The 27,908-nt window shown below is 47.4% G+C and overlaps 2 protein-coding genes across 17 annotated transcripts in view; both read right to left on the bottom strand.

Annotated features, from left to right (window-relative positions):
- MMP23B (matrix metallopeptidase 23B) overlaps positions 1 to 17,922 on the bottom strand; it is a 35,881-nt gene extending 17,959 nt beyond the window's left edge. The window contains exons 1-4 of one of the 5 annotated variants that reach the window (XM_043499882.1): positions 16,631 to 17,922; positions 15,907 to 16,372; positions 4,139 to 4,315; positions 206 to 336 (exon numbers count right to left, since the gene is read on the bottom strand). In XM_043499882.1, coding sequence (XP_043355817.1) covers positions 206 to 336; positions 4,139 to 4,309 — 302 coding nt within the window. In that variant the 5' untranslated portion in view covers positions 4,310 to 4,315; positions 15,907 to 16,372; positions 16,631 to 17,922. Of the gene's footprint in view, positions 1 to 205; positions 337 to 4,138; positions 5,225 to 6,736; positions 9,690 to 12,280; positions 13,048 to 15,906; positions 16,373 to 16,630 lie in introns of those variants that run through there. The other 4 variants (XM_043499885.1, XM_043499884.1, XM_043499883.1 and 1 more) reach the window with 4 other exon arrangements.
- Positions 17,923 to 19,685: 1,763 nt separating this feature from the next.
- Positions 19,686 to 27,908, bottom strand: part of MIB2 (MIB E3 ubiquitin protein ligase 2) — a 101,447-nt gene continuing 93,224 nt past the window's right edge. For 7 of the 12 annotated variants that reach the window (XM_038376578.2, XM_043499861.1, XM_043499857.1 and 4 more), the window contains 4 exons: positions 27,087 to 27,265; positions 23,489 to 23,673; positions 22,667 to 22,732; positions 19,686 to 20,809 (listed from right to left, as the gene is read on the bottom strand). In XM_038376578.2, the coding sequence (XP_038232506.1) occupies positions 20,568 to 20,809; positions 22,667 to 22,732; positions 23,489 to 23,673; positions 27,087 to 27,265 (672 nt within the window). In that variant the 3' untranslated portion in view covers positions 19,686 to 20,567. Of the gene's footprint in view, positions 20,810 to 22,666; positions 22,781 to 23,488; positions 23,674 to 27,086; positions 27,266 to 27,908 lie in introns of all 12 variants that reach the window. The other 5 variants (XM_043499854.1, XM_043499860.1, XM_043499856.1 and 2 more) reach the window with 1 other exon arrangement.

Raw genomic sequence — 27,908 nt, 5'->3', positions numbered from 1 at the left:
ACCCGTGGGAGAGACCTAGCAGTATTTGTACGAAGAGAACCTACTCTAATGTGTGTCCGGACGACTAATTTTTCCCAGCTGTCCACTGCTCACAAGCAGTTCAATTAGCACAAGGATCCGCAGCCAGAAAACGTGTGTCAAATGCAGGAAGGCACAAAGCAAACATTGCAAACCTGGCACGCGCAGAGCTAACACATGTTCATACCTGTACGTCAGGTTGAAGTGGTCCCATTTCAGCTGCCCTGGTGTGAGCGTGTATCGTTTTCTCCGTGTACAGGGTAGGTGTGGGAGAGCTGGGGCACTCACCCCCCGAAAGCCAGGCGATATGGCGTCTTCCTTAAAAGACAAACAGGAGGTTAAAGGAGTTGGAGCCACTCAAGCAGTGTGTCTAAACCTGCCCATTTAAGGGCACTTGCATATGTTGGTACCTACTTGTGGGCCCCTGGGTGTCCCTCCCAAAGCAGTAATGCTTCTGGTAGGACTGCAAAGCATTGACTGTCTGATGCTGAAATCTTCCTAAACTGTACCCCCAGTGAGGAGATCTGGTGAAAACCAACCTCCTCCTCTTCCCCCCACCAACTCCCTCCCAGGGCCTGGGGCTGGATATATGTTTTCGGGAGTCCATTCATGTATGGGAGTCTCCACTGTGTTAGCACAGAAAACACACAGCAAGATTTATCTTGACAGACAATTCAGAATGCTCTAAAGCAGAGGTGGGCAAACTATGGCCCACGGGCCAGCTGTCCTGTCCGGCCCCTGAGCTCCCAGCCGGGGAGGCTAGCCCCCGGCCCCTCCCCCACTGTCCCTCCTCCCAACCCCTGGTCTAAAGGTTGCTATGTAAGAAGGCAGAGGGTGCAAAGCACCAGGAATGGCCAATAGTGAGGAGTCCTCTCCCGGCAGGAGATGAACTTGATGGGAGCTCAGACATTTCTGTCTCTGACATCTGTTGGCTGGATTCCCTAGTCTGCTAAGGCCACTGTAGAGTAGAAAGTCAGTGGAGAATTTCCTCTTAACCAGGAAACTCCACTGGGAAAGGTGGCTCCCCCAACTATACCCCCAGTCCCTGGTGTAAGGGTGTGTGTTGGGGGGGAGTTCTTAGTGACAGGGGACAGGCAGGAAGGAAAGGGAGCAGAGTTCCACTGCTCCGGAGTCTAAGGGACCTTACATATCAGTGGTGTAAGTTACTAGACCTGCCTCTGTACAGCCCTAACTTGTGCTGGGTGGCCCAGAATGAGTCAAAGCCTGACAGTCTGTGGCCACAGGGATCGCAGCAGATCATAGCAGTTCTCACTTCATTTTATTTTGCCAACTTTCTCTAGCATCATCCATATGTGAGATGAAACACTGGGTGAATGAGTCAAACAGGCTCACATTTGTACCGGGGTAGCTCTTTATGAAGTTGGATTGTGGACCTGAAACGCCCTACAAGTAAACTGGAAGCACTGGAGACACTTTAAAAACAATAAAAGCAATCCCTTGAGTTTGCTGCTGTCTCCGACTTTATTGGATTAGGAAAGAGGCCTGCCTGGCTCTTTTAGTTCTGCTGGCAGAGGGGAAAAGGACGAGGTGTGACACAGGTCCCTGAAAGCTACCTTCTACTAACTCTGTCTCCTACGCTCAGGATTAATATATTGTGTATTTACTGCATATCTTTGCTCCAAGGATGTCAAAACAATAATAATACAATATATTAGCAATACGATTAATAATTCTCAGACGTGGCTTAATTAAGCCTCACAACACCCCCGTGTAGAAGACAAGAATTATCTTCACTTTACACATGAAGGAGCCAAGGCCCAGAGAAGTGAAACAACAGACCCAAGGTCACTCAACAAGTTAGGGGCAGTGGCAAGATAGAACCCAAACATGCTGTCTACCGGCTCTAGTTACCAGACAGCGCAGCCTCCCCCTTAACATTGCCTGTCAAAAGGCCAAGAGACTCCATTGTAGCTGGGAACCAGAGTCTCCTGTGTCCACCAGCCAGGTCCATCAACTATAGGTTATCTGGCTTCTCCCCCTTGTCCCAACCGTAGGTTGAATCCTAACCTGGAAGCACCACTTGTCTTCACTGGGGAGACAGGCCTCACGCCAGCTCAGCTGTGGATCTGACCCAGTTTTGTGACATGGATGCCTGTTCTCTGGGAAGTACCTGAAAACAACTGAATTCTTTAAATGTAAGGACTTGAAGGTTGCCTTGGTGCCCAGGGATTGGTCAGTGCTGGGCATGGGATGCCAGAGCAGGTAGACCGGGGGATAATAACTAATCAGGTACTTTTTGCTCTTCTGCAGCACCTTTGATCCAAGGATTTCAAAGCAGGTCACAGATGACAATGAATTAAGCAAGTCCTATGTGCCTGTGTTTTGCCTTAGCTGCTTTTCTTAAGGCAGAAGCAATCCCACTGGGCTTAGTGGTACCCATTCTCAGTGACGGTAGGGCACTTTTATGCCGCTCTGGCAATGTAAGGCAGCCATAAAAATGGGTAGAAACAGCTCCCTGGGACCCTGCACGGGGGCCACCCGAGTTGGTGTAGAGCTGGCGTCTTGACTCCATCCTCCCAGTTCCTGGGTGTCAGAGCAAACCGGATGTGCAGCAAGAGGACATGATGCTATTGTTTATTTCTCAGGGCTCATGGGAAGCATAGCATATATTAAAGCAACCCTGAAGCTGCTCTGACTTACATCAGGGGCTGGGCACTGACCCAGGATAAAAGGAGTTTAGAAATGTGGTATAAAGCCATGTTGTCCTCCCCAGCTCTGGCCTCGTAAGAGAGTAAGGGAGGATCAGGCCCAGCGGAGGTAACTTAAACCTGTTGAGAATGTTCTGACCTGGGCTGCCGTTCAGCCCATTGTACAGATGGGGCCCACCTGGGTTAAGCCTTCAAATACCCAGAGGTTTTGAGGGTGTTCAGATCCAGGCATTTGATTCAGGACTATCTTTACTCATTATAATGGCGTTCAAGACACACAAAGATAGCATGAAAGTGTACACCTATTTCACATTACCCACCCACCTTCTTACAATTATTGCAGAGTCTGGGTTTGTCCACATTTGTCTAAACTAATTTACTGCATCGAGTTGCAGAGACTTTAGTTCTTTCCCATTTATCTCCGTCCAATTCATAGATTCTCATTTCCATTAGTGAAGCTAGATTGCTTAGAACCACCACTGCCAGCTGATGATCCATACGAACAGGAGAGGAAGCAAGAGAGACTTTTCATGATGGGACATAAGCAGCAAAATCAAATCGGCTGCTGGGAGCCCCCTCATCTTTGCCTTAGTTCCCCAGGAATCCCAGTTTGCTTCGGAAGACCTTGCTAATGGATGCCCCTAGAATAAGAATAATCTATCACAGCAGCAGCTAATGGGTTCTGTGGGTCCAGCACTACTTTGGGGACCCTCTGATCTCACAATAGCCCTCTCCGCGGAGTTCCCAGTAAAGAGAGCTCTGCTGATTCATCTGCTATAAGGCTGGGATACGCATGAGCCACATCACACTGGGCTGGGAGAGCTGAGTTCTCAGGCTACTTGCTCTCTGTCCCAAATTGAAGAGTTTTTCCACATGCCAGGTTGTGGGACAGAAACACCAAGAGATTTAGATGATTTACTGGTTTGATATAGCAAAGAAAATGTCTGCCATATCCTTAGAAGTCTGGAATTAGCCTTTAACCCTAATCTTTGGGTTCTTCATTTCCCTTTCAGATCCTTTTGCAAAAAGGGACTCACTAGATACAAACAAAAAGAAAAGGAGTACTTGTGGCACCTTAGAGACTAACAAGTTTATTAGAGCATAAGCTTTCGTGAGCTACAGCTCACTTCATCGAAAATGCATCCGATGAAGTGAGCTGTAGCTCACGAAAGCTTATGCTCTAATAAACTTGTTAGTCTCTAAGGTGCCACAAGTCCTCCTTTTCTTTTTGCGAATACAGACTAACACGGCTGCTACTCTGAAACCTAGATACAAACAGATACTGGAGTTGACAAGCCAGCCATAAAGAAGTTTCTAGCTGACTTAGGTCACCCCTTGAGTTTACAAGTCCACACACACACACACACACACACACACACACTCTCTCTCTCTCTCTCTCTCCATATTCTGTATCCCATTCCAAGCATTTGAGAATTTGATCCCATCCCTACCTGAGATTTCTGAGCTGCAGCTCCAACTGGATCTTTCAGGGTAGCCAACAAAGCCACCAGAGGGAAAAGGTATAAAAATCCCACAATGTATTTATATCTACCACACTTCTCCTCGTCAGATGAAAGAGAGCCCTTGATTCTGTCTGCAGAAAGTCCTTCCATTTGATCCATATCTGTCTTTAATTAAAAAAAGGAGGAGGGGGAAAATAATCAATTTCTGGATTGTATTTGTAACCTCCCTGCTCGCAGTTGCATCTGGAGCATTTGCGAGGAGCCCTGCAGTCAAAATTTGTGTGGAACCACTACCAGCCTTTCAAAAAGCAATTTAAAAAAATGCAGACTTTACATTAAGCCGCTTTCCAATGTGCCAGGGATTATATTAGCCCCTGCCAAGAAGTATCATGTTACTTGAGCTGAAAGTTAGGGCTGGAGGAGGAACCAGCGAAGTGAAGCAAGCTGGGATGAACATGAACTCCTTCATTTGACTGGCTGAGTGTCAGCATGGGACAAATCTGTAGTTGTCAGCTTTATGTAATAAAAAAGGGGAGGGGAAGAAAAAGGAATCCAAAAGCCAGCATCATGCCTTGGGAACGGTTCATGAGGGATGTTTAACGCTAGAAGAGCGGTCATTTGCCAGAGGCCACTGACAGGAGCAGAATGAAAAATGCAACTGTGGGCTGAAGGCAGCAAGAGCCTTTTTGCTTTGAAGATTTTGGTCAGTTTACAAAAGCTCAGATGAAGTTAAACATCAACTCACTCCTTATTGGAAATGGGCAAGAGAGTCCTAAAGGACCATTGTGTTTTGGTTTGGGGAGTTAAGTGCTCAGTGATCTGGGACTGAGACAGAGATCAAGCTTTCCAGAAGTGAGTGGCAGTTATGGGGGCCTTAACTTATTTTAAGAGTCTCGACTGGGGACTCCCAAGGGCCTGGTTTTAAAGAGGGAGGGTGCTTGGCATGCCCTAAACAATCAGGCCCCTTTAATGCACCAAATCAAAATCAGTAGTTGCTACTGAAAGTCTTAGCCAGAAATTCTCTCATCTTGTGCTTGTGATTTTTTGGCCTTTCCGGCCAGCGCAGCCTTTCAGGATTAGTTTCAGAGTAGCAGCCGTGTTAGTCTGTATTTGCAGAAAGAAAAGGAGTACTTGTGGCACCTTAGAGACTAACAAATTTATTTGAGCATAAGCTTTCGTGAGCTACAGCTCACTTCATCGGATGCATGACAGCAGATGCATCCGATGAAGTGAGCTGTAGCTCATGAAAGCTTATGCTCAAATAAATTTGTTAGTCTCTAAGGTGCCACAAGTACTCCTTTTCTTTTTTCAGGATTAGATGTTTGATAACAAGAGACTATGAACTGACATCACTTTGTTATCTGGTTACAGCCATGCATGTGAGATGCAGGACTTTGCAATTCTCCTGCTTTCCCAAGAGGGTAAATGCTCGCTGCCAGCTAGTGTTTAAAAAAAAAGAAAAATCCAAAGTGATATTTGAAAGCCTCAGAAAGTGGATGATTTCTGCACTTTGATGTGTCTTTACAAATTATCACATTTGAGACAAAAAAAATCCCTTAGTTCATAACCAAAACTATTACCGGTTGGAATTTCACATGCTTCCAAAGCAGAATTGGTCACTTCCTGGGAATTTAGTGAAAAATTAAGTTTCTGGGGTTTTGAAATGTCCTGGAACAAGTTAAAAAAATGGTTGTGTGAAATTTTACGAACATTTTCTCCTCACTGTTATGCAATGGCCTCTTTGAAGCAGCAGCACATTTCACAGAGGGACTAGAACTGGAACAAGCGTGGGGGGGGGGGTTAGATTGCATGGCGCAAAGGGAGGAAGTAGCCAGTGCAGGGAGCAGCATGGGAAAAGATACAAAGAACAGGGTAGGAAAGGGTGGTTAGAATTGGAAGGAGGAGGAAGAATAGCAGGAAGTGAGAGCAGAGACACAGCCGGGGCAAAGCCTCTAAGGTAAGGAAAAGCTAGAACTGCAAACTTGCACAGGCACTTGGACTCTAGGCTCGGACTAGTGGTTCTTGTCCAATGAGGGTATTTCTATATAGCAGCTGGGAGGCGCAGTTCCCAGCGTGGGTGGTTGTCCTTGCACTAGCTTTGCTCAAGCGAGCAATGCTAACAGCAGCAGTGTGGCTGCCTGAAGACATACCTAGGACAGTGGGCGAGCCAAGCCACCACCCATGCTGCAACAGCCACTCACACTATAGCTTGAGTAGAGCTAGTCCAGATACGTCTACCCGTGCTGGGAATTCACCCCTCTGGTCATGTCTATGCTATAGCTGAGAAGTATTGAAGCAAATGGAAAACCCCACTAGTAAACACTGCCAGAAGAACGTTAACTTCGCTAGCATATGCGTAACACCACCACGGCCCAGCATGTCAGCCCTTTGTCAGACCAGTAAGCACCAATAATGCATGAAGTGTCTCAACTTGATATTCATCTATACAGGTACATCTGTGGCTCCCACCACCGGCATATTGAGTACCTCACACTCTATTGTATTTATCCTCAACACCCTGGTGAGCGCGGGCAATGCTAGCATCCCCGTTTTACTGATGGGATACTGAGGCACAAAGAGACTAACCTCTCTGACATGCCAAAGGTCACAGTCTGTGGCAGAGCAGGGACTTGAACCAGGTCTTCTGAGTCCCAGGCCGAGTTCCAAGACCACATAGGTATAAGTTTGCAAAAGCTGAATCCAGAACTCAAACACCGGCCATGTCTGGAGGCTTGTTTTGGCCCACTCTAGAAAATTATAGGGTTATCTGCAAAATATGGATTGGGTTCAGATTCCAAACAATAGCAAAGTTTGGATGAAGGGTTCTGATTCTGGACCCACTTCTCTTCTGAACAGACTATGACTCAGCTGATAAAGGAGTCTGCTGGAGGCTCTAATTGCTGCAGTATATCGGTCATTCAAGAGGCTATTGAAGTTTAATACAGCGAAGGCCTTTGACCTGAGTTGACAGAGACCATCCGACACATTCTGGATATGAGCAGAAATCTTGTTACTTTTTAGCCCTGCCCAGTCTGATTCCAAGAGAGTCACTGGGAAACTGGCTGCTGAGAAGTTACAGGAGCTCAGGGGTGTTTAATGTCACACTCCTGTCTGAAGGGGAAAGGGAAGGAAATGGTTCTCCTGGGTGGGAAGCGGGCGACCAACATCTTCAAACCAGAGTGGTTCTTGGAAAGCAGGCGTCTCCTTTCTCACTGCGTGGGTAGGCATTGCGACCATCAGCACAGGAACTCACCTCCCTGTGTGCAACTCCAACCAGCTGCTGGCTGCAGGATCCTTTGGAACTTTTTCTACTTAAGCCAAATACTTGCTCAGAAAAATCAGCTCAACAACTTGGCCAAGACAAACCTCAGCTACTTTGGCAGTGACAGCAGGGCCTGAAGGGTCAGCTGAGGAAAGTTCTTATGCTGGGCTATTCACAGGTTTTATTTGGATGCTCACAGAGCTGTAAGGGATACATAATCTTAACCCAGTATCCCTGAGAAAGTCACCGTCACGTCTGGGTCCTTTAGTGGACTTCGGACAGTTGTAACTCTTAGTAAAGGTGTATGTGTCTCAATGGCTTCTCACATGCAGCCCTCAATGGACTCGTACCTTCCCCACAGCCTGCCACTCGTGCTTTGCTCTCACATCCTGCTGCCAAGCTCTCAAGATTCCCTTCTGGGAGGCACTGCAGACTTCAAGCCTCCTGAGTTTCATTCCCAGCTCTTCCAAACGCTCCCTGCAACACCTCGGATAAGACACTTAGCCCCTCTGATTTTGCACCCCCACTTGCAGAGCAGAGATGAAAATACTTTCCTAGCTTCATCAGGTGCTTTGAAATCCTGAGATGAAAGGGATTAGACAAGTGCAGAGTGCTGCTATTAATCCAACACTCTATCCAATATAGATTTTAAATTCTCCTGTCTGGAGCCAGAATCGACAGTCCCGTTACATTTGGACAGAAAATATTCCTAGCAACACTGGCTTGCGTCTCAGCACACAGTTGTAACTGAAGTGGAACATGTGACAGTTGAGAGAAGCCATATGGGATGATGGGGGGATATAACCAACTTAGATGTATCTGCTAACTACACAGTGTTCTCTTCCCAGCAATTAGCAGTGCTGACTGAGACCTGGATCTGATTTAAGGAGGCTGGTTCTCCCCAACAATCAGGGATGCATTTCCCAAGACACTTTTTGTGGTAAATATCACCTGGGGGAAAGCTGCCTCCAAGTGGCTTTGACATGCCCTAAGAGACTGACCTGTTCCAAAGAACTAAAATGGTTACTTAGAGACCCCAAAATGTCAAGAATTGGGTTACTTTTGCATTTCCTTTGTTAAAGGAGCAAGGTTTCTATATTTGCACTATTTTTTTCATCCCCAGCTGCTGGTGTATTTGACTTGGAGCATTGCATGATTGTTCCATGTATAATGCACAGTAAGTGGCCGCATTCCCAAGTCCATCTTTTAGCTCATAAAATAAACACTTGCATTCACATGGATTATTGTTTGCATTTTCCTCTTTCCTTCATTTAGAATTGTTACATCACCATAGCATGGCCTCCCTCTGGACAGTTTCCAAACAGATCTGGCTTTGCTGCACGGGTCAAACTTTTAAGGGTAGAATTCACCCCGTTCAACAGGTTAGCACAAGGGTTATGCACCACTCCTATTCCATCAACAGAGGACTTAAGAATGGTCTCATGTATGCACAGCACCTCGCACAGTGGGAACCTGATAATGGTGGGGACCTATAAGCGCTACTGGCCCTCTGCACAGGTGTGAATTTCACCCTAAACTAAACAGTGCCATGTGACACATCAGGAGCCTGGAACTCCTTTTATGTCTCTACAGAACAAGTAGACCATATGCAATGGCAGGGCAAGCTTCCTCCATGTCACCCCACCGCCGGTCCTCAGTTCTGTTCTGGAAGGCCCACCTTAGAAGTCAGAATAGGTCTGTCTTCATCCTCCATTCATGTCACCTTCGATGTCTCAGGGCATCGGCAGTGATCTGTCACCTCCAGGACACCAGTCCAAATCCAGCTCAGGGTGGTGGCAGCTGAACGGTATTTTCCATGCGTTGGCTGCTTGATGGGCCCATCTGAAAAGGGTTGTTGGCTCTCAATGGAGCTCTTGGTCCGCAGAGCAAAAGCCACCCTTACATTTGGATAGCCCTGGAAGCATTCCTGCCTGGCTACTTCACTGCTGCCTGTGGCAAAGGCAGGAAAAACTTCTGCCTTGTAAACGGACTGTGCAGTATAAAGGATTATTAATCTGCTGCAGCATTGGGGAACATCACAGTCCAACCTGAGACAAAGAATATCTGCCACCCCAGAGCTTCAGCTCTCTCAATAGCACACATTAACTCCTTGCCATCAGCTTTTGCTGAAGCCTTACAGTTATTCCTAGAGGGAAAAGAAAAGGGAGCGTGAGAGATCTGCTGTTTAGAAAATGAGCTGAAAACAAGGTCTTCCTCTAGCAAGCAAAGAAGATGGAATATTTTGCTAAAGGGTGGAGCAGCAGCTCAGAAGCATCCACCATAGCCTGGCTCTACGAGGGCTTCAGCCACACCAGAAGCTCGGTGGTCAGTCAGCGACCGGCGCTATGGGACTGAGAGGATGCAGCAACATTCACCAATGCACGAGGGGACAGTGTTGAAAAGGGGGCAGAAAACTGCTCGCCAGACTCACCCTGTAGCAGATATTATTGCTGCTGTACTTTGGCTAGCTACATTAGTACTTGACCTGTAATTCTACCTGTGTATCAATCTAGGGTTACATTCACACTAAGGGAAGCAGTATGGTCCAGTGAGCACAGAACTGGTAATAAAGGAGACCTGGGTTTTGTTCCGAGTTCTGCCTTGGCTTGATTTGGGGCAAGTCATTTCACCTCACTGGGCCTCAGCTTTGCTCATCTGTAAAATAGGGAGAATGGGCCAGATTTCCCAGGGGGAATGGCTGGCTATTGAGCACTTTGGAAATGCTGGCCCAATGACACCCTGCCACATTTGGGATAGGAACGGGGCAGGATGGGAGAGGTGGGGAGGGATGGGACAAAGGAAAATGCCTGACACCTCTAGAACCGCCAGGGAATCTTTGATGCTGGGAGGAAATGCCTTTGAAAGCCCAAAGATCTCAATGGGAAAGTAAAATACAGACAACAGGCATGAAAATCCCAGTCAGCAACAAATTGTTAGGATTTTTTTGGGTTGTTTCTTTTGGGGGGAAGGGGGAAGGAGGAGTAGTGTAGGACAATTTGTACCAGAATAAAAAGAAACATTCTTTCCCAGATAGTGGAAGATTCTGAAAAAGCAAAAGAACAAACATTGCTAATAACCGCTGAGAAGTCAGAAATGCAGATGGAGAACAAAAAACAAAATGAAACAGATGCCCTCGAAAGAGCTACTCAACAATTTCATCCATTTGTTCAGAGCATAAATGCAATGGACAGTTAAGCCATCTGGCTAAGGGGTATATATAATAGGATAGGTAGTGACTTTCAACTTCTGGTCACTGAATAGGGTCATCATAATAGCTGTGTATCATATTTACTTCTTGTATATTAGTCAGCCATTAAGCGTCCATGTGCCACATACAGACTTCTAGATAGGGTTTTGTCCCTGGTAAACAAGAGAGACAAAATTGGAACTCAAACTCTGTGGTGGATCTGTTTGTGTGTTGAGGCCATTTTCTTTAACAAATGCTCCCTGTTTAAGGATAGCTGATTCCACACATCATGCTAGTCACCAAGAATCATTTGCCCTCTTATGCCTGGCTCATAGCCTGGAATGAGTTTGGTGTTTCTTAATTTCAGGTTTTTACTGGACAGGTGTCCTCATTGTATCAGGGGAAGTGGAATCCAGTGGTTACAGCATGAGACTAGCTTGCAAACCTTTCCCCAACTGAAAAATGAAATGTATCTGCTTCATTCACACTGGTGTTCTGGGTCTGATTTTTAAGGCACAAAGTGCTTGGCAATCAGGGATACCATACCAATGATGGACGAAGGGCTGGAGCAAAGCACAGTGAGGCCAATGGAAAGCCTCCCATTAACCAACTTCAATGAGCTTTGGATCTGGCCCTTGAGAGGCTTCCAGTTTCCAGGGCTGCTTTTTCTCCCCACCAGCACTAAATTCACATATTAAGAGCAAAGGGAGGGCTGTGTGTGGTGGGGAGATTCCAAGAAGGGCACTCTCAGAGGAAAGCTTAAAGAATGGCTGCCTGTCACGATATCAACATCTTCTGATGAGCGGGGCAGTGGGAAAGGCTGAGAAATAAAGCAGGCTTTGTATCCACTGCAAATAATGAAAGCCATTTATACAGCTTACATTTGTGAACCAGCTGTTAGCCCAGGAGCTAGGTCAATGCAAAGGCACAGGTGGCTGTTCTCGTTTAGAGAGATTCCATCCAGTCCTGCTTTATATTGGTGCTTGGAGTCTATGTCAGGGAATCACACCGATGTAATTGTAGTCACGCTGGTGTGAGTTCTCCTAGTCTACCCTAGACAAACCCCAAGGATCAGGTATTCCAAGTATCAATATAATAAAGCCAACCCTATTTAACACCTGCTCCTGCAGGTTTTAATGGTGTTTCCAGGGCAGGAATCTCTTGACCATGCAGTGAGTTTTTCCATTCTATAAAACAGGAATTTCTTACAGTCCCTTTGACAACACCATGACCACTGTGAAGCACCTCCACTGTCTTTAAATTAACATTATTGCTTGTCTGCATTAGGGGTTTGCCCTGGGGCAGCAACACTGAAATGGGGGCAAATCCTCCGAGTCTACAAGGCCTTAGAAGAGGCAGGAGGAATCTGAATGAGATTGTGTCCTCTTGCTGCCCAGAATGGAGGCAGATTTGCAGAAATGACTTTCTGTGCAAGACCAGCTGCACAAAAACTGCAAACAAAATCAGTTGCCAATTCAAATACCAGGCTCCCAGCTGGATGAGAATAGGATTTGCCAGGAAAAATAGAAGAGCTCACACAAAAAATACTAACTCAGCCACTTTCCTCTTGCAGAGTTTCTTGAGGCACTTACCCTCAAAGTGAGAGTTGCGGGGGCTAGAGCAATGACAGGGGTTGTTTTGAGGACTCTTCTGTGGTTTTGTCACTGGGTGCTGTACTCACTGCTCAGTGGTGCCTCCTTCTGGTAATTCCAGGAATTAGTTCCACCTGGTTCAGCACCCAGCTTTCTTCTCTTCCACCACTGCAGCTCTCCCCCAGCTCACGGAGTCGCAGTACAGCTGCTTCATGACTTGGGCCCTCCAGCCAGGTCACACTGTGATTTCCCCTTTGGGCTGGGGGGGAGTGGAGAGGGGCAGGACTTTCAAACTCTCTCAGCACCAGCAGTCTCAGGCAATCCTCAGCCCACCGCCCTATGTCATCCCAGCAGGGAGTCAGGCAGTTGCCCCATTCACTGCCCCAAGCAATGCCACTCTGCAGGGGATGGCAGGGGAACCCAGGCTCGCTGTCTACTGTGGGTTCCAGTCCAGGGCCCCATTGGGACTGCTTCCTACCATGCTTCTCTTCCCAGTCAGCCCCTTCTTCCTCAGGCCCATGAGATGAACCCTTCCTCATGGGTTCCTTCCTATCCCCTTTTCTCAGGGGTTCCTACCTCCCCTTCCTTCTCCCTTTCCTCAGGGACAGAGACTGCAGGTTTCCTCCCTGCCATGCCCCTCGCACGGTCTCCTGCCTCCTGGCTTTATAGAAGCACTTCCTGTCCCCTCACAGGTGAGCCTTCTTCTAATTAGTGCCTTCCACACAGCCTAAATCTCCCCCTTTGCAGCTTAATTGACTGATTGGGCCCTCCTGGCCTAATTCAACTCTTTTTTTCAGTACACTCCATCACTAGGGTTGCCAACCCCCCAGGTTTCCCCAGGAGTCTCCCAGAATCAGTCCCTATCTCCTGGAGGCTACTGAAACCAAACTGGGAGATTTTAGGCGCTGAAAGTCCGGCGACGCAGGCCGGCTAAGGCAGGCTCCCTACCCGGCCTGGCCCCACACCGCTCCCGGAAGTGGCTGGCATGTCCCTGTGGCCCCTGGGATAGTCCCAGAGGTCTCCGTGTGCTGCCCACGCCCCGACTCAGTGGCTCCCATTGGCTGGGAACTGTGGCCAATGGGAGCTGCAGGGGTGGTGCTTGCGGGTGCAGGCAGCACGTGGAGCCTCCAGACCCCCACCCAGGGGCTGCAAGAACATGCCAGCTGCTTGGAGCAGCATGGGGCCAGGGCAGGCTGGGAGCCTGCAGCCCGCACCCTCTCCTGCACTCTCGCTCTCTACACCAGCCCAGAGCCCCTTCCTGCACCCAAACTCCCTCCCAGAGCCCACACCCCCCTCCCACACCCCAATCCCTTGCCCCAGTCCTGAGCCTCCCCACCCATTCTCCCTCCCAGAGCTTATACCCTGCACCCCCTCCTGCACCACAGCCCCCTGCCCCAGGCTCAACCCCTCCCACACTCCAAACTCCTGGACCCCACATCCCCTCCCGGACCCCAACCCCCTGCCCCAGGCTCAGCCTGGAGCCCCCTCCCACACACTGAGCCCCTGGGCCCCACACACCCTCCTGCACCCCAAGCCCCAGCCTGGTGAAAGTGAATGAGGGTGGAGGAGAGCAAGCAATGGAGGGAGGAGGGTGGGGCCTCGGAGAAGCGGGGGAGGGCAAGGGTGTTTGGGTTTGTGTGATTAGACAGTTGGCAACCTTACCCATCCCAAACCTTAAAAAGATTCCTAAAAACCAAGGAGAGAAAACGGACCAGCTCTTCCTCCCACTAAGCCAAACTGACAATGAAGGGAGGCCCGCGCCTCATTCAGCGATTAGTTGGAAGAAATCAACATGCGAAACCAGAGTCAATTTATAAATTGCAGCCAAGATTTTCAAGTGACTAGCCGTTTTTGAGTGTCCAACTTGGGACACCTTAAGAGGGCCCAGCTCTCAGAGGCAGAGTACGCTGCACTGTCTGAAAAAAATGTTTCACACTGAGCATCCAGCAACCGAGGCACCCAAAACCACTAGTCATGTCTGACAATCTTGTCCTGGATTTTGTAAGACAACATGCTCCTTTAGCTGTGATAGAGAAAAAACACCTTAAGAGCATTACAATGGTCCATTTTAAAAATTCTGTTATTTCCCCTCTTCATGCTGTTAGTCTACAGTGTGTATTTACCTCAACTTGGGCAAATGAAACTAAAAAATATCAAAGTCGGTTTCATTCTTGTTTATAATCATTTTCATGCCCACGATTTCAGAGCAATCCTATTTGGGTGGCAATTACTGCAGGGAAACGTGGATTCATTTAGGCAGTGATCCTGCCAGTGGTTAAGAGGAAGGATGGCACGCAGGAGCTCTTGGTTCAGTTCGCGTTCTGCCACAAACCCTCTGTGTGACCTTGGGCCTGTTTAGTCTCTCTGTGCCTTAGTTCCTAGTCTTTAAAAAGGGGATACTAGCTTTTCCCCACTGAGGACGAAAAGATTAAAGCTCATGAGATGCTCAGATACTACCATGATGGGGGCCATGTAAGTACTTAAGTCAAGCATGTTCGTAACTATGCATGAGAGGAGAACCATTGATCTCACTGCAAAATTGCTACAGGATCAAAGGCTTCTACAGCATAATTTAAATTCCAATATAACAGAACATCCAGGGGAGCTTTGGTACTGGGTTTAGCTTTGGTAAGAACTTGCTTTTGCAAACTCTAAATGTGGAAATAAATTTGAATCAGTAGGGCCGCTGTAATGCAACAAAAAACATTTGTTTTCTGGAAGAGACTGGAAACCTGACCTGAAATGTTGGTTAAAGGAGATTATATATAAATCTCCTTAGGCTATAGCTATAATCTGTCTCAGCTGCTGTCTCTTATTTTAAGTCTTATACCTTAAAGATCCCAGTCTGGGATCTAATCTTTGCTGCCATTGCTAGAAGGTATGAAACAGCATTTCAAGGGAAGACAGGCAATCGCAGAAGCCTCAGAGAACAAGCAGGCACCCCCTTAACCCGTTCATCAGAGTGTCTGCAGGTCTTGTCTTGAGGCAGATAGATGGTAATAAACCGTATCTAACGAAGAGTTCATCAGAATCTGGAGCTTTTGACTGAATAAAAGGCCACTGTGTGTTTTGTGTGTTTAAATGAGAGCTGGCCCACTGGCTAAAGTGATTTAATTGACCCTTCTCCGTTTGTTACCACTTGCCTACCCCACTCCCACCCAAACTGGAAAGGCCTGGCTAGTTTAACAACTTCTTCAGACATGGCTCAAGTTGTCAGAAGTCTCGTGTGATTGATTTGGGTGCTCTTGAACCCGACACCACCCTTGGATTCAGCCTTGGACCTGCCCCCTGGTAATCTCTGGCTAAACCCAATCTCAGCATCATTTCTTGGCCCATCTCTGCCCAGCGGGAGGAGTCCTCTTGTCATACATTAGAGATTCAGCCCCCACTGTCTCTGTCCTGGGACTGTCCTGGACCCCTAGAAAGTAAATAGCCTTGCACGCAGCCGGATGACTGCAGCTGCCAGGCAGCAAGTGCACCTGGCAGCCCTTGCTCCAGCCCAGCAGGTCCCCCGGGGCTCATCAAACCCACACTGCCTCTGCATCATGTAGGCCAGCCAGGCAACCTAGCCTACCCAGCAACAAGTCTCCCCGAGTCAGCAGGGTCACCAGTGGAGGCAAATCAGTGCTGGATTCCCTCTCCCCCCTAGCTACCTGGGGCCTCAGAAGCCCTCAGGGCAGCCCTGGCAAGGGGGCAGAGAGACCATAGCCCTTACCTAGTCCATCTTGGTCTCTTTCCTCCCAGAAATGCCTCAATCCTCCAGCTCCAATGGTTACTTCATCTCCATGTTCTGAAGGAGCCTCACGTGCAGAACATCCCCTGTCCCTACTTCTCATCAGAATGACAACTTGCATTGCCGGAGGGCAGGGATTCCACAGCTGCACTGTTCCACAGACACAGAGTCCACCATGGATGTCACTGGCCGATGCCAAGGTGCAGAGGTCAAAGGAGCCATCCCCACTTCAGCAGAAACCATTTGATGCTCTTTTATGCAGGGCGGTATCTGCCTAAATGCACTAGAGTCCTGGCTCTTCCATACATTTCTGCACACGCTTGTCAACCATCTCAACACTGCAACCGCCAAGCTATGGCAAGGAGCTCCACAGACATACATGATGGCCTTTAAAATGGGTCCTGTGCTCAGGAAATTGATTCTGGGGATAGACAGCTCAGACTCAGAGCTGATAAAGTCAGGACTGTAATTCCAGAAAGCAAACCTGCATTTCACACGCAGCCTGGAACAGTATTTGTGAGGAGAAGTTTGCACTGGGGAATTAACCCCCTGCTTGCCAGCGGAGCTGAATATGAAAAGTATTGTCTACCAACCCCATGCAGATGAACTGATAGGGGTCTGGTATTAATGGGCCAATGCAATGATGTTCGTGCTGCAGAGGGAGGACAGAGGTTCTATCAGGTAGTCAGGAATCGAGAACACTTACCTTTTATGTAGCGCTTCAAATCTTCTGGAGTGCTTTATAAACCTTAATCAATTCTCAAAACCCAATCATGCATTTTAGAGATGGAGAAATGGAGGCAGAGAGGTTAAAGGACTTGCCCAAGGTCCTGGAAAGAATCATCATCAGAGTTAGGAATAAAAGACCCAAGGATTCCTCGGTTCCAGTCCTGTGCTTAGGTTGCTAGGCCCAAACCCTCTTATCTATCTGAATCTGAATCCTTCCTGTGCCATCAAATGTCGCTTAGGAAAGCTGCCTTTTCCAAGTCAAACTTTAGCCTTTGATAAATCAGTCTTAGTTCTTCCTAATGGAAAAACAATCTTGATTTCTGGCAAACTGTGAATAACTTGATTATTTTTCCTAAATGGCAGGAAAGGCTGGATAAACTGATTTCCTCAAACCCCTCTGAAAAGCTACTTAGAAGATCTTCCTATCTTAAAGCACCATCAAAAGAGGGGAATGAGTGAAAATTGTACTGACTGCAGTCTGGTTCAAACTTTCAATATAAGCCTACCAAATATAATAGATTGGAAAATGGTAAAAATCTCCACTCAGATTTCTTATTGAAGACTAAACCAATGGCAGGAAATTAATTTTATTGCTCCCTGGAATCTACCTATAAAAAGATATCCATAGCTCTAAAGCGCGGACCATACCAAATTCCACCTCCACTCTGGCAACACAAAGGGTCTTGACCTATGCACAAGATCTGAAGAGCTTGGAAGGAAATTTTCATTGAGAAACAATTAAAGTTGAAACAAATAAAAAATTAAAAGAGGAAAACAGAAAAAAATTTATTTGCTGCAAAGCGGAAAGACATTTTCTGCAGCAGCTATGCACCTTGAAGTTGAAGACTCTGTATTCTCACTACAAACAGTTCCCCATTTTCACAGGCCCAGAAGTGACCCAAGATACCTTCATCGAGGGCACAAAGAACTTAAAAAAAACAAACAAAACAAAACAAGAAGCCAGAGATCTGCTGTATCCTTTTCTGTGTACACTGACAAAGTCCAGTGTCAGAGTCTTCAAGATGAGCATGACAGAAGTTGCATGATGTGCAGTCCCCCAAGCAGCACAAACATACGTCTGACATACAGGACAGTGCATTGGTTTGTTTTTCCTTTTACCAAATGCATTGGTGGTTGTTGCAGCCGAGGCATACTTTCTAAAATGTCCTTTTAATGCTTAGTGCCATATTGGATTTAAGTACAGCCTGTAAAATCATTAATTTACAGCAGAAAGCAGTAAGTGCAGCCGTCACTGATTGGATAGACTCTCAAAAAGAAAAGGAGTACTTGTGGCACCTTAGAGACTAACAAATTTATTAGAGCATAAGCTTTCGTGAGCTACAGCTCACTTCATCGGATGAAGTGAGCTGTAGCTCACGAAAGCTTATGCTCTAATAAATTTGTTAGTCTCTAAGGTGCCACAAGTACTCCTTTTCTTTTTGCGAATACAGACTAACACGGCTGCTACTCTGAAACCTGGATAGACTCTGACAGTATTGTACTTTGGGGACTGTAAAGCTTATTTTAATTACAAAGGAGATGCCCAGCACTTGATGTTATTTTCCCCCTACCTCTTCAGACTGATTTGGGACCAGCATTCTGATTTAGGGACTATTCGAAGTCCACTAAAATTAGCGGAAAAATTCCTCTTGGCTTTAATTGGCTTTGGATCAAGTCCCAATAAGGACAGCATCAGGTTCAAAGAAATCAATTATTTTTTAAAAAAATGTTCTGACCCATCTTAATCACACCTTAGATTATTAAAGAATTTTGGAAAGTCCATGGTGGAGTTTTCAGATCTTAGCACTGGGCTAACCATTCCCACTGAACTCCACAGCAGAACTCCCACTGCATTCAGTGGGAGCAGAGTCAGGCCAACAGGAAGTCCTTCTGAAAATCCAACTGTAAATGTATTTCATGCTGTTGCATGCAGATTATTTGCTTCCAGCATTTGTCCAAGCTTGGACAATAAAAACAAGGCTCATCAATGTCACTTTTCTTTACAGAGGAGTCCCATTTGGCCATATTCGGTCACTCGTACGGTGAGTAGCAACTTACTTCATGAACAGCCCCATTGCACTGAATGGGATTATCTGAGGCATCAAGTACCACACAGAGGCAACGCATGGGGGTGGGGTGGAGGACATGGGGACCCCAGGCCCCGCCCAGATTTCCTGCTTGGCTTGTACTGAGCACGCTCACGTGGACTGAGCATGCTCAGTTACACTGCTGAAGCCGGCTGTACCTCACATCATAGGCAGGCACTGGTGGTCTCTGGTACCACTTCCTATGAGAGAGGGCAGTAGAAGATGGACATTCATAGTTGTTTTTACTTAGAACAATGCAGCAAACACAAAAGGGGGGAGTGTTTATTAGAAAATCTGTTTTCTTGGGAATAAAATATAGTTCTTGAAACCTACGTCTTAGTTTTGTCAAAGCTTATTTTTACAAATAATCTACATTTGGGGGTTAAATGTGACCCAAGATTGTACCTTTGCCTGGGAAAAAGCACAGAGATTGTAATAAACTCAACTGAGAAAGCATTCTGAGATATTATCCGTACCAAGTGGGAACTGTGACATAAGAATTTCCTGGGACACTAGGCAATATGTATTCCTGTAACCACTACACACACACACAAGGATTCAAAACTAATTTGAATCCTTTGCCACCTCTTTGGTAATGAATGAATTTAAGAAAGAAACGCTGTGTTCCGGTTGATTTTATGCACTGCTTTCTAGGTGTAAGAAAAGATTATACTGGTCTGCAGCATAACTGCATAGAACAAAGCTACATACAACGCACATAGGGCAGCTCCTCAGGTGCCACCCTTAGAACCTAGTCACAGGTACGGGTGAGAGTTCACGGGATGGTGCTTCTTCCCAAATCAACTGGTTGGAAAACATGATGCAGTTGGAATCAAGTTGACCCCAGGATTTACACTATTGTTCACACATTCCTATTAATGTTCAATGGAATATAAGGGTCCTAGTTTAATAAATTTTTCTGCCAAACAGAAAGAGAAAAACAAATTTCCTCTTCTCTGCCTTAGTCGTATTTTATTTTATTTTTTTACATTTTGGTTGGAATATTTGACACCAGCCTTTGGCATTATGAGTTAAAAGTTCAAGAGTCTCTGGAATTATGGCTGCAAAAAAAAAAGGTAGATTGCTGGCAGAAGAGTTTCACTTAGAGGTCAAAAATACGTGCTGCAACAATATTTTCTTCAGTAAATGTTCACTACTTTATCTCTAAGGCACACGCTCTGTCTCTCTCTGGGAACGTGTCAGTTCCAGACTCCTCCTACCTGCTCAAATCCAAGTACCTTGTCACGCCCCAAAGGCTTGGTTCTGAGAGCACATTGGCTAACTAGCATCCTCCACAACTGACAACCCTGCAGGAGAGCCAGGGGCAGTGCCCGATCCCACCGGATAGCGCCTTATGTAAAGTGCGAGAGTATTGCTTTGCCACAGCCTGCCGGCGATGAGAAGGAGTGGGCCGCAGCCTGTCCTGCCAGAGCTGTGTCAGGCTGCGAATCAGACGCTGCAGGGAACTAGGCAAGAGCGGGACAGCCTTTGAAACGTCTGTACATGAAAGCACTCTTTCCAGGTGCTGATTTTGTAGCCCCTCCAGTTGTCAGCACAGAGCATGGTGGCATCCGGTCAGCAATCCACCTGGTGCCGTCCATGCTGGGAAAGGAGCACAGGGCGGGAGGGCTGGTTCCCCACAAGCTTGGTGGCTCGCTCTCATTACGGGGAGAGCATATCCCCCACGACTGACTCTTGTGATTCACTTTCCCCCTTTCAGGATGGCTTCACAGTCAGACAAACACAGTGGATGGGTCATGATTCTCAACTAAATGGACACACAAAGGGAGGAAGGAAGGTAGGAGTGGGAGGGGAGGGCGCAGATCCTCAGACGAAGATCTGAATCCTGTCCCGGATAGCCTGCCTGCAGATGGGGCAGACAGTCAGGGCCTCGCTGCACTCAAGGCAGGAGCCATGTCCGCACTGGAAGACCAGTTTGATTTGGTTGTCAATGCAGATAGGGCAGGTGATGCGCTCCTCCATCTGGCGGTAGCGGCTCTGCAGCTCCTCCATCAGCTTCCGCTGGTCAGTGGACTCGGCGCTGGGGCTGCATTCCACTTCCGTGCTGTCTGTGGGGAACAGGAAGCAAGTTAGTGGCTGGGGACTCTGCCTATTTCCTCCGCAAGCACCTTCTAATGCACTCCCTGTCCCTGTCTAGACAGTTTGAGAAGTAAGGGGCAAATATTTTGTGAAAGGGTGGCCAGTGCTTCTCTCTCCTTTGGTTTGTGCCGAATTGTTAAGGGGCATATACATTGTGGTCTGAGATGCACATCCTCCCTCATCATTCCAGAAGCAGCTGCCACTACCTGGAAGTGGAGAAAAGTGCAGTGCTAGCAAAGAGCTTGGCACACTGCTCCTGCAACGTGTTATGGCACTGCATGCCCTCGCTACACCGAGTTTATATTCCTGTCTGCAGTATTGTGTCAGCTCTCTGTTCTAGCTTTTCAGGCTATAGATTCAGAGCTGTGAAAGTTGATAGAGAGCATTGTGATCTCCTGCACAACACAAGCCACAGAATTCAAGAGGGTGATTTAATTCTTCTTATGTGCAAAGTTCAACAGAGCAGAACTTGTAGAGATACTTGGTTCTAATTCAGATGAGATGAAAGAGCTCAGTGTACTAGGCAAATTCCAGCTGGGGTAAATAAATTCCACCTGCTTTCAGCTAGAGACAATACTATTCACATTCTGTTCCTAAACAACTAGATCATGTTGCTGTGTGCTTTTAAACAGATGTCCTGATTCACCCCAGAGGTGGCTGCATTCCACTGGTGGGTGAAGTGACCACATCAGTTAAGTTTGTAAGGAATTTTTGGGATGAACTTAGGGATAAATGGTGACGATGGTGTGGCCCAAGCCGGCTGACATCCTGCTGATATGCTCAAAAGCCTGACTGCTTCCATAAATCTCTTTGCTGCAATGGACTGGAATCTTTGCAGAGATTCCAACTCGGGAAGGCGGAGCCATTATATTTTCCTGTATTCTATACACCTGAAGAATGCAGCAACAACAGGGCACTCCTGCCTATGGATGCTCCTATGGAGGATTTCTGCCCTGGCCAGCTCTGTACGTCTATATCATGTGACAGATTCTTGGCTCCTCTATACTTCGGTCGAGGCAGCCAGTTGGCATCAGGCCCATTTGCAAGATCACAGCCTGGTGCCACCCAAGTCAGCAGCAGCATGTTTGTCTTCAGTGACCTCTGCCGGGGGGTGGGGGGGGCAGAAACATCCACTCCCCCATGTCCTGTTTGCCAGCAGGCAACATGGGTGAACACCATGGCTAGCAGGAGTCTGCTACCCCATGGCATGGAACCAGCATGCAGCCTTCATTACGGTATTATTCCCTGTGCAGGAGATTGAATTATGGGAATGGAAGGCACTCCCTGTATAAAACTGCAGAGATCCAGGCTAAGGTAGGAGGGGAATTCCATCAAAGCAGTCAAACCTAACTGCCCTGGGACTAACCCCAACCCCGCTTACTTGGCTCTCATAAATGGACTTAGGTTAAAATGCCTTTAAAGCACAAGGGCAAAGTTAGGCTCTTGCACGTTACAAGCTTTCCTGGATCACAAATTTCCACTGTGAAGTCACTGCTGGTGCAAGGAGCTGGACGGATGGACCTGGAGACCCAGATGTCTGCTATCGATTCACAGCACAGGCTGTGGCAAGGCAAAAACACACTGCCCTGCCAACGGGGCCCCTGTGCAGGCCTGTAACAACTGCCTCTAAAGAGGAAAGACAATTCACCCGTGGCTTCTCTGCTGAGACTAGCTGTGGGTTGATCGCTGTGAGAGCGCTGCAAGACAGACTGCGAATGCCCTCCTCAAGCTAATTTCACCAAGATCAAGCAGTCATCTGTCGGCCTAAACAAACATTCAGTGGGGCCTTTTCTATCCAAAGCCGTGGACAACAAGAGCAAACCTACCTTGCTTGAGTTTTTTGGTTATTGTCACTTGACATTTGATGCACTTCTTCATCCTCCTGGAACATTCTACCGGAAGCAGGAGAAGAAGAGAGATTTCAGCTAACCCCAGTGGTGCTTGAATGAGCCCAAAAGCAAAGAGGACACACAAGGACATCACATTTTTAAACCATCCAAGAATCACCTGGACTGTAAGAGACGGTCTTTGCCTGCATAGAGCAGAGAGCACTGGCTTCTCTCTGAGCTACATGCTGTTCCTGTCGCTTCAGCTACCCCTTCCCTAGAGTTTCACATGCAACAGCCCAGCTCTTGAGCAGCTGCGTTACCACAATGGCCATTATAACCCCCCCCCGACTCAAATCCCCACAGAGCAGCTGCAAAATGGTCCCGTATTCTGACGGGAACAGATAGGGCTCTTTCACTTGTTCCTAACCAAAGTCTGCAGCCAGACGGAGGGACCCGGCTGAGATAACAGACTTGCTGATCTGTTAATATAATTCAAAGGGAAACAGAAGACGACAGCCAGAAGGGGTGGGGGAATCCCTTGGAAGTGGTTTTGTTGGAGAAAACATGGCTGGCTGGAACTGGACCATCCGCCACTTCTTTCTAAACCATCCAGGGCAGCTGCAATGGGTCCCAATCCAGCAGCACAATGGGAGCTTCCATGACCAGGCCCTAGGGTGTCACATCTAAAAGGCCATTGCAGGAATAGCCCTGGGGTTGCTCTGGTGAGCACCCAACAGTCCCATCCCAAGATGCTCCCCGGACAAGCACAATGGGGAGGTGGAGTGAGCACCGGCAAAGGACCCAATGGGAGCGACCTACCTTCACACACGATTCTGTGCTGACATGGGATGAAGTGAATGAGCAAAGCTAGCTCAGAACAAACCAGGCATTCGGAAGGGGCCAACATGCTGGCCACGCTGAGGTTGGTCATTGTGTTGGGGGTGGTCTGCACTCTGCGCAGGCTGTAGGTCACCACAGAGCTGTCTGAAGAAATCTGCTCATCCCTGCAAGATGAAGAATCCCATGAAGAATTAGCATCCTCGCTGGCTGGAGCAACACCCCCCACACAGAAGGCAGCTCAGCAGCTCTCCCCAATGGCCTTATCACGGCAGGGATGGGTATGGGGAAATGCTTCAGAGCCAGATAACGGGCCAGATCCACAGCCAACGCAAGTCTATGAAGCTCCATTGACTTTGACAGAGCTCTCTTTGTTTACATCAGCTGACGATCTAGCCCAAATGCATGGGGAAGGGGAGAGAGAAGGAGTGGAAGATATTTGTGCAGGATTTAACACTTCTTATGGATGAGGACAGCAGGCCCCTGCCAGTACAGCCATCAGCAGTGCAAAGTCAGCAAGCTGGGATATTTAGAAAAGGCCACCCTTTGATTACACTGCTCTCGTAAGCACACGGGACAGGCCTGACCTCTGTGCCTACATCTGAACCCCAGAGAGTCTGGATTCTGAGCCGGACCCTGACCTCAATGGTGTGACTCCTGAATCCACAACATTCCCCATAACTTTGGGGAAGTTTGGATTCAACTCCACAGTCAAACTGCCTAGACCCCCCCCATAGATTTGGATTCTTGTCTGGAATCTCAGTGCAACTTTGTGGAGCCTAGATCATGACACTCTTGAGCTTTGGGGGAGATTCTAAGGCAAATACCACCAATACAGCCCACCTCAGCTCTGTGTTGGCAGAGAAAACAAAGACAGGCTGGTTTTGGTATAGATGAAGCCTACCCTTAATTAAATCTGCCCCTCCATCATTCTGGAGCAGCTGCCCAGTACAAAGGACGTAATGTAAATCAGAGGAGTTACTGAACTGGTAAACACCATCTATCTTTTTCACACAGCATTATTTAAACTTGACAGGTCTAAGATGGCATCTGTCACATGATGAGCCACTAAATCGTATTCAAGTCCCCATGCAGAAGACGCAGAATTGTTCGGTTAACCCCTTGGCATCAGATTCTTTCTGTGCTTTTCCAATAGCCAGCTACCATTCTAGCAGACACTAATGGCATGGATGTTCTTTCCTAGTTATCCTGTGCGTATCAGCAGTGTGCGAATGGAAGGGGCCAGGGGAGGAACAATCAGGTGGCTGATGGAGTCTACCCATCTTGGGATACTGCTAAGTCATCCCCTCTGAAGAGGATTCCCCCCTCCCCCTTTTTGAATGCACCAAATTCAAAGCATTTTCATGGGGGTGAAATGTTCCCTAACCGCTTACTGGGTTTTATTACACACAAACATGCTTCCCCTGTTCTCCATTGAGGCAAGCTAATTGAGCAGAGGGAAGAAAGTGGATACGTGCTAAAAATCACAAAACCAAGCAACTTCATCAGATTATACTAAAATGATCCCAAACATTTACCGAACCCTTGCTCCTCTCCAGAGGTTGGGGATGCAAATAAGTAGGACCCTACTAAATTCACGGCCAAGAAAAATGTGTGTCAGACCCTGAAATCTGGTCTCCTGCCATGAAATCTGGTCTTTTGTGTGCTTTTAGCCTGTACTATACGGATTTCACGGGGGAGATCAGCTTTTCTCAAATTGGGGGTCCTGACCCAAAAGGGAGTTGCAGGAGAGTCGCAAGGTTATTTTAGGTTTCGGAGTAGCAGCCGTGTTAGTCTGTATTCGCAAAAAGAAAAGGAGTACTTGTGGCACCTTAGAGACTAACAAATTTATTAGAGCATAAGCTTTCGTGAGCTACAGCTCACTTTAGGGGAGTTGCAGTATTGCCGCCTTTACTTCTGCGCTGCCTTTAGAGCTGGGTACCCGGAGAGCGGTGGCTGTTGACTGGGTGCCCAGCACCCCACCAGCAGCAGTGCAGAAGTAAGGGTGGCAATATCACACCAGGCCATCCTTCCTTCTGCACTGCTGCTGGTGGCAGCTCTACCTTCAGAGCTGGGCTCCCAGCCAGCATCTGCTGCTCTTCAGCTACTCAGCTCCGAAGGCAACGCCGCCGCCAGCAGCAGTGCAGAAGTAAGGGTAGCAGTACCGCAACCCCCCAACAATAACCTTGCAACCTCCCGCCCCTGCCCCAAACTCCTTTTTGGGTCAGGACCCCTACAATTACAACACTGTGAAGTTTCAGATTTAAATAGCTGAAATCATGAAATTTAGTATTTTAAAAATCCTATGACCATGAAATTGACCAAAATAGACCGTGAATTTGGTAGGGTCCTACAAATAAGATAGAATTCTGATGACAACCACCTGTAGTTTCAGGTCTGACCTGCCAAAACCCAAACAATGAGGTTTTGCAAAACTGGAACTAAAGGCCAAGCCATTTTTGATGCTGTATTCCCTGTGGGTATATCAGACAGATTTGCTCATCTGTTTCACTTATCAATTTAAAGATGGATATTGTCCAACTACAGGGGCTTCCAGAACCCACCCTTTACATGGCATTTGGGGTTCACTGCCTTCTGTACTTCACTTGGATCCTGTAATTAGTAGATTAAGAGTAAAAAGAAAAGGAGTACTTGTGGCACCTTAGAGACTAACAAATTTATTAGAGCATAAGCTTTCGTGAGCTACAGCTCACTTCATCGGATGCATTTTGATGAAAGTGAGCTGTAGCTCACGAAAGCTTATGCTCTAATAAATTTGTTAGTCTCTAAGGTGCCACAAGTACTCCTTTTCTTTTTGCGAATACAGACTAACACGGCTGCTACTCTGAAACCTAGATTAAGAGTGAAACAAATCCCAGAACTGCACTGCAAGACAGAGGTCAGCTCCAATGATTTGATGTTCAGAGACCAATAGGGTGAAATTCACCTCTGGGCAGAGAGCCCACGTAAGCAGTGCCCAGGCCCTGTTACAGGGCCAAATGACACCCCATCCTGCAGTAAGAAGCTGGGCGGCTAACATGCAGTTGTCTCTTTATTCAAAGTCAGGCTGCTGAGTTTATCCAAGTATCACTAGTCTGCTACATCCTTCTCTGTGAGCTGCAGAGGATATCCTGGAACCCAGCAAGAAGCCGGAAATACGTTGCCAGCAGCCCCCAAACAGGAGAGGCTCAGACCTCGTGGAGTTCTTTTGCTGGTTTAGCTTTACCAGTTCCCCAAATGAAACAAACAAGGGCTTTTTTGCCAGCATAAATGTGTCTACACTAGGGCTTTTGGCAGCATAGCTACATGGGTTAGGGAAGCGACATAGCTATACCAGCAAAATTTTAAGCATAGGCCAGGCCCCCAGACTGGCATCAGAGAGATGTCAAAGGCTGAGACCGACCACCAGCCAGTTCTCCTAGAAGACACCAATTCTGCAAGGCATTCACGTAAGATCAGTTCCCACAGAAGTCAATAGCAGCTGAAGGTACCCCACACCTTGCAGAGCAGACTAAGAGGGTCTGGCATGGCTAGCACCTATACATTTGGGGTTAGGAAATGATCACACTGTGTAGCCTACCTGAATTTCTGGGAAAAGTTCTTGATCATCTGGACTATCCTTCCATCTGCAATGAGATCCAGGGGAGACTTTCCCCTGTGGTTGGCGTAATTAATATCTGCTCCTTCCTGTGCTAGGTAACACGCAATCGCAGCACCAACATTCAGCTCTACATTTCCAAGGAAGCCGGAAGCCTGAAGCTAAGAGAGGGGGAGAAAGTCTCTGTTAAGGCACTCAGAAAGCTGGCTATGGGTCAGACCCTAGAAAACCAGCCTCAGTTCTCGTGCTTGCAATTTGCAGGTGCAAAGAGCTGCAGGTGTAATTTTGCATCCCTTATCTGTGAACACAATCAGATACTTAGACATCCAAGTCACATACTTATTTTTACTACAGTAGTGCCTAAAGGCATCAGCCAAGACTGGGCCTCGTTGTGCCAGGTGCTGTACATTCTTGTAGTAAGAGATATTCCCTGCTCCAGAGAGAGTGATCTAAATAGATGAAACAGATTAAAGGTGCGAGAAAGGAAGGATTATCATCCTCACGTTACAGGTGGGGACCTGAGGCACAGAGAGATTAAAGTGACTTAACCAAGGTCACACAAGAAGTCTGGGAATTGAACGCTGATCTCCTTAGTCCCCAGTCCAGTGTGTTAACCACAAGACCTTCCAATCTCTCATAGTTACCCTGCCAATAACTTACACGTACAATTTTTCAGACATAAAACTAGTGACTCATTTAGTGCCAGGCTGAAGAACAGGGTCTATCTGTTGGTATTTGCAATTTCCATCGCAATAAAGGAGAAGGAGGAGGAGTGTGTGTGTGTGTTACAGGGAGAAAACCACA

The sequence above is a fragment of the Dermochelys coriacea genome, chromosome 18 (assembly GCF_009764565.3).
Source record: "Dermochelys coriacea isolate rDerCor1 chromosome 18, rDerCor1.pri.v4, whole genome shotgun sequence".
Classification (NCBI taxonomy): Eukaryota; Metazoa; Chordata; order Testudines; family Dermochelyidae; genus Dermochelys; species Dermochelys coriacea.
The sequence above is the reverse complement of the archived record's forward strand: the minus strand, read 5'-3'. Positions and strand labels throughout refer to the sequence as shown.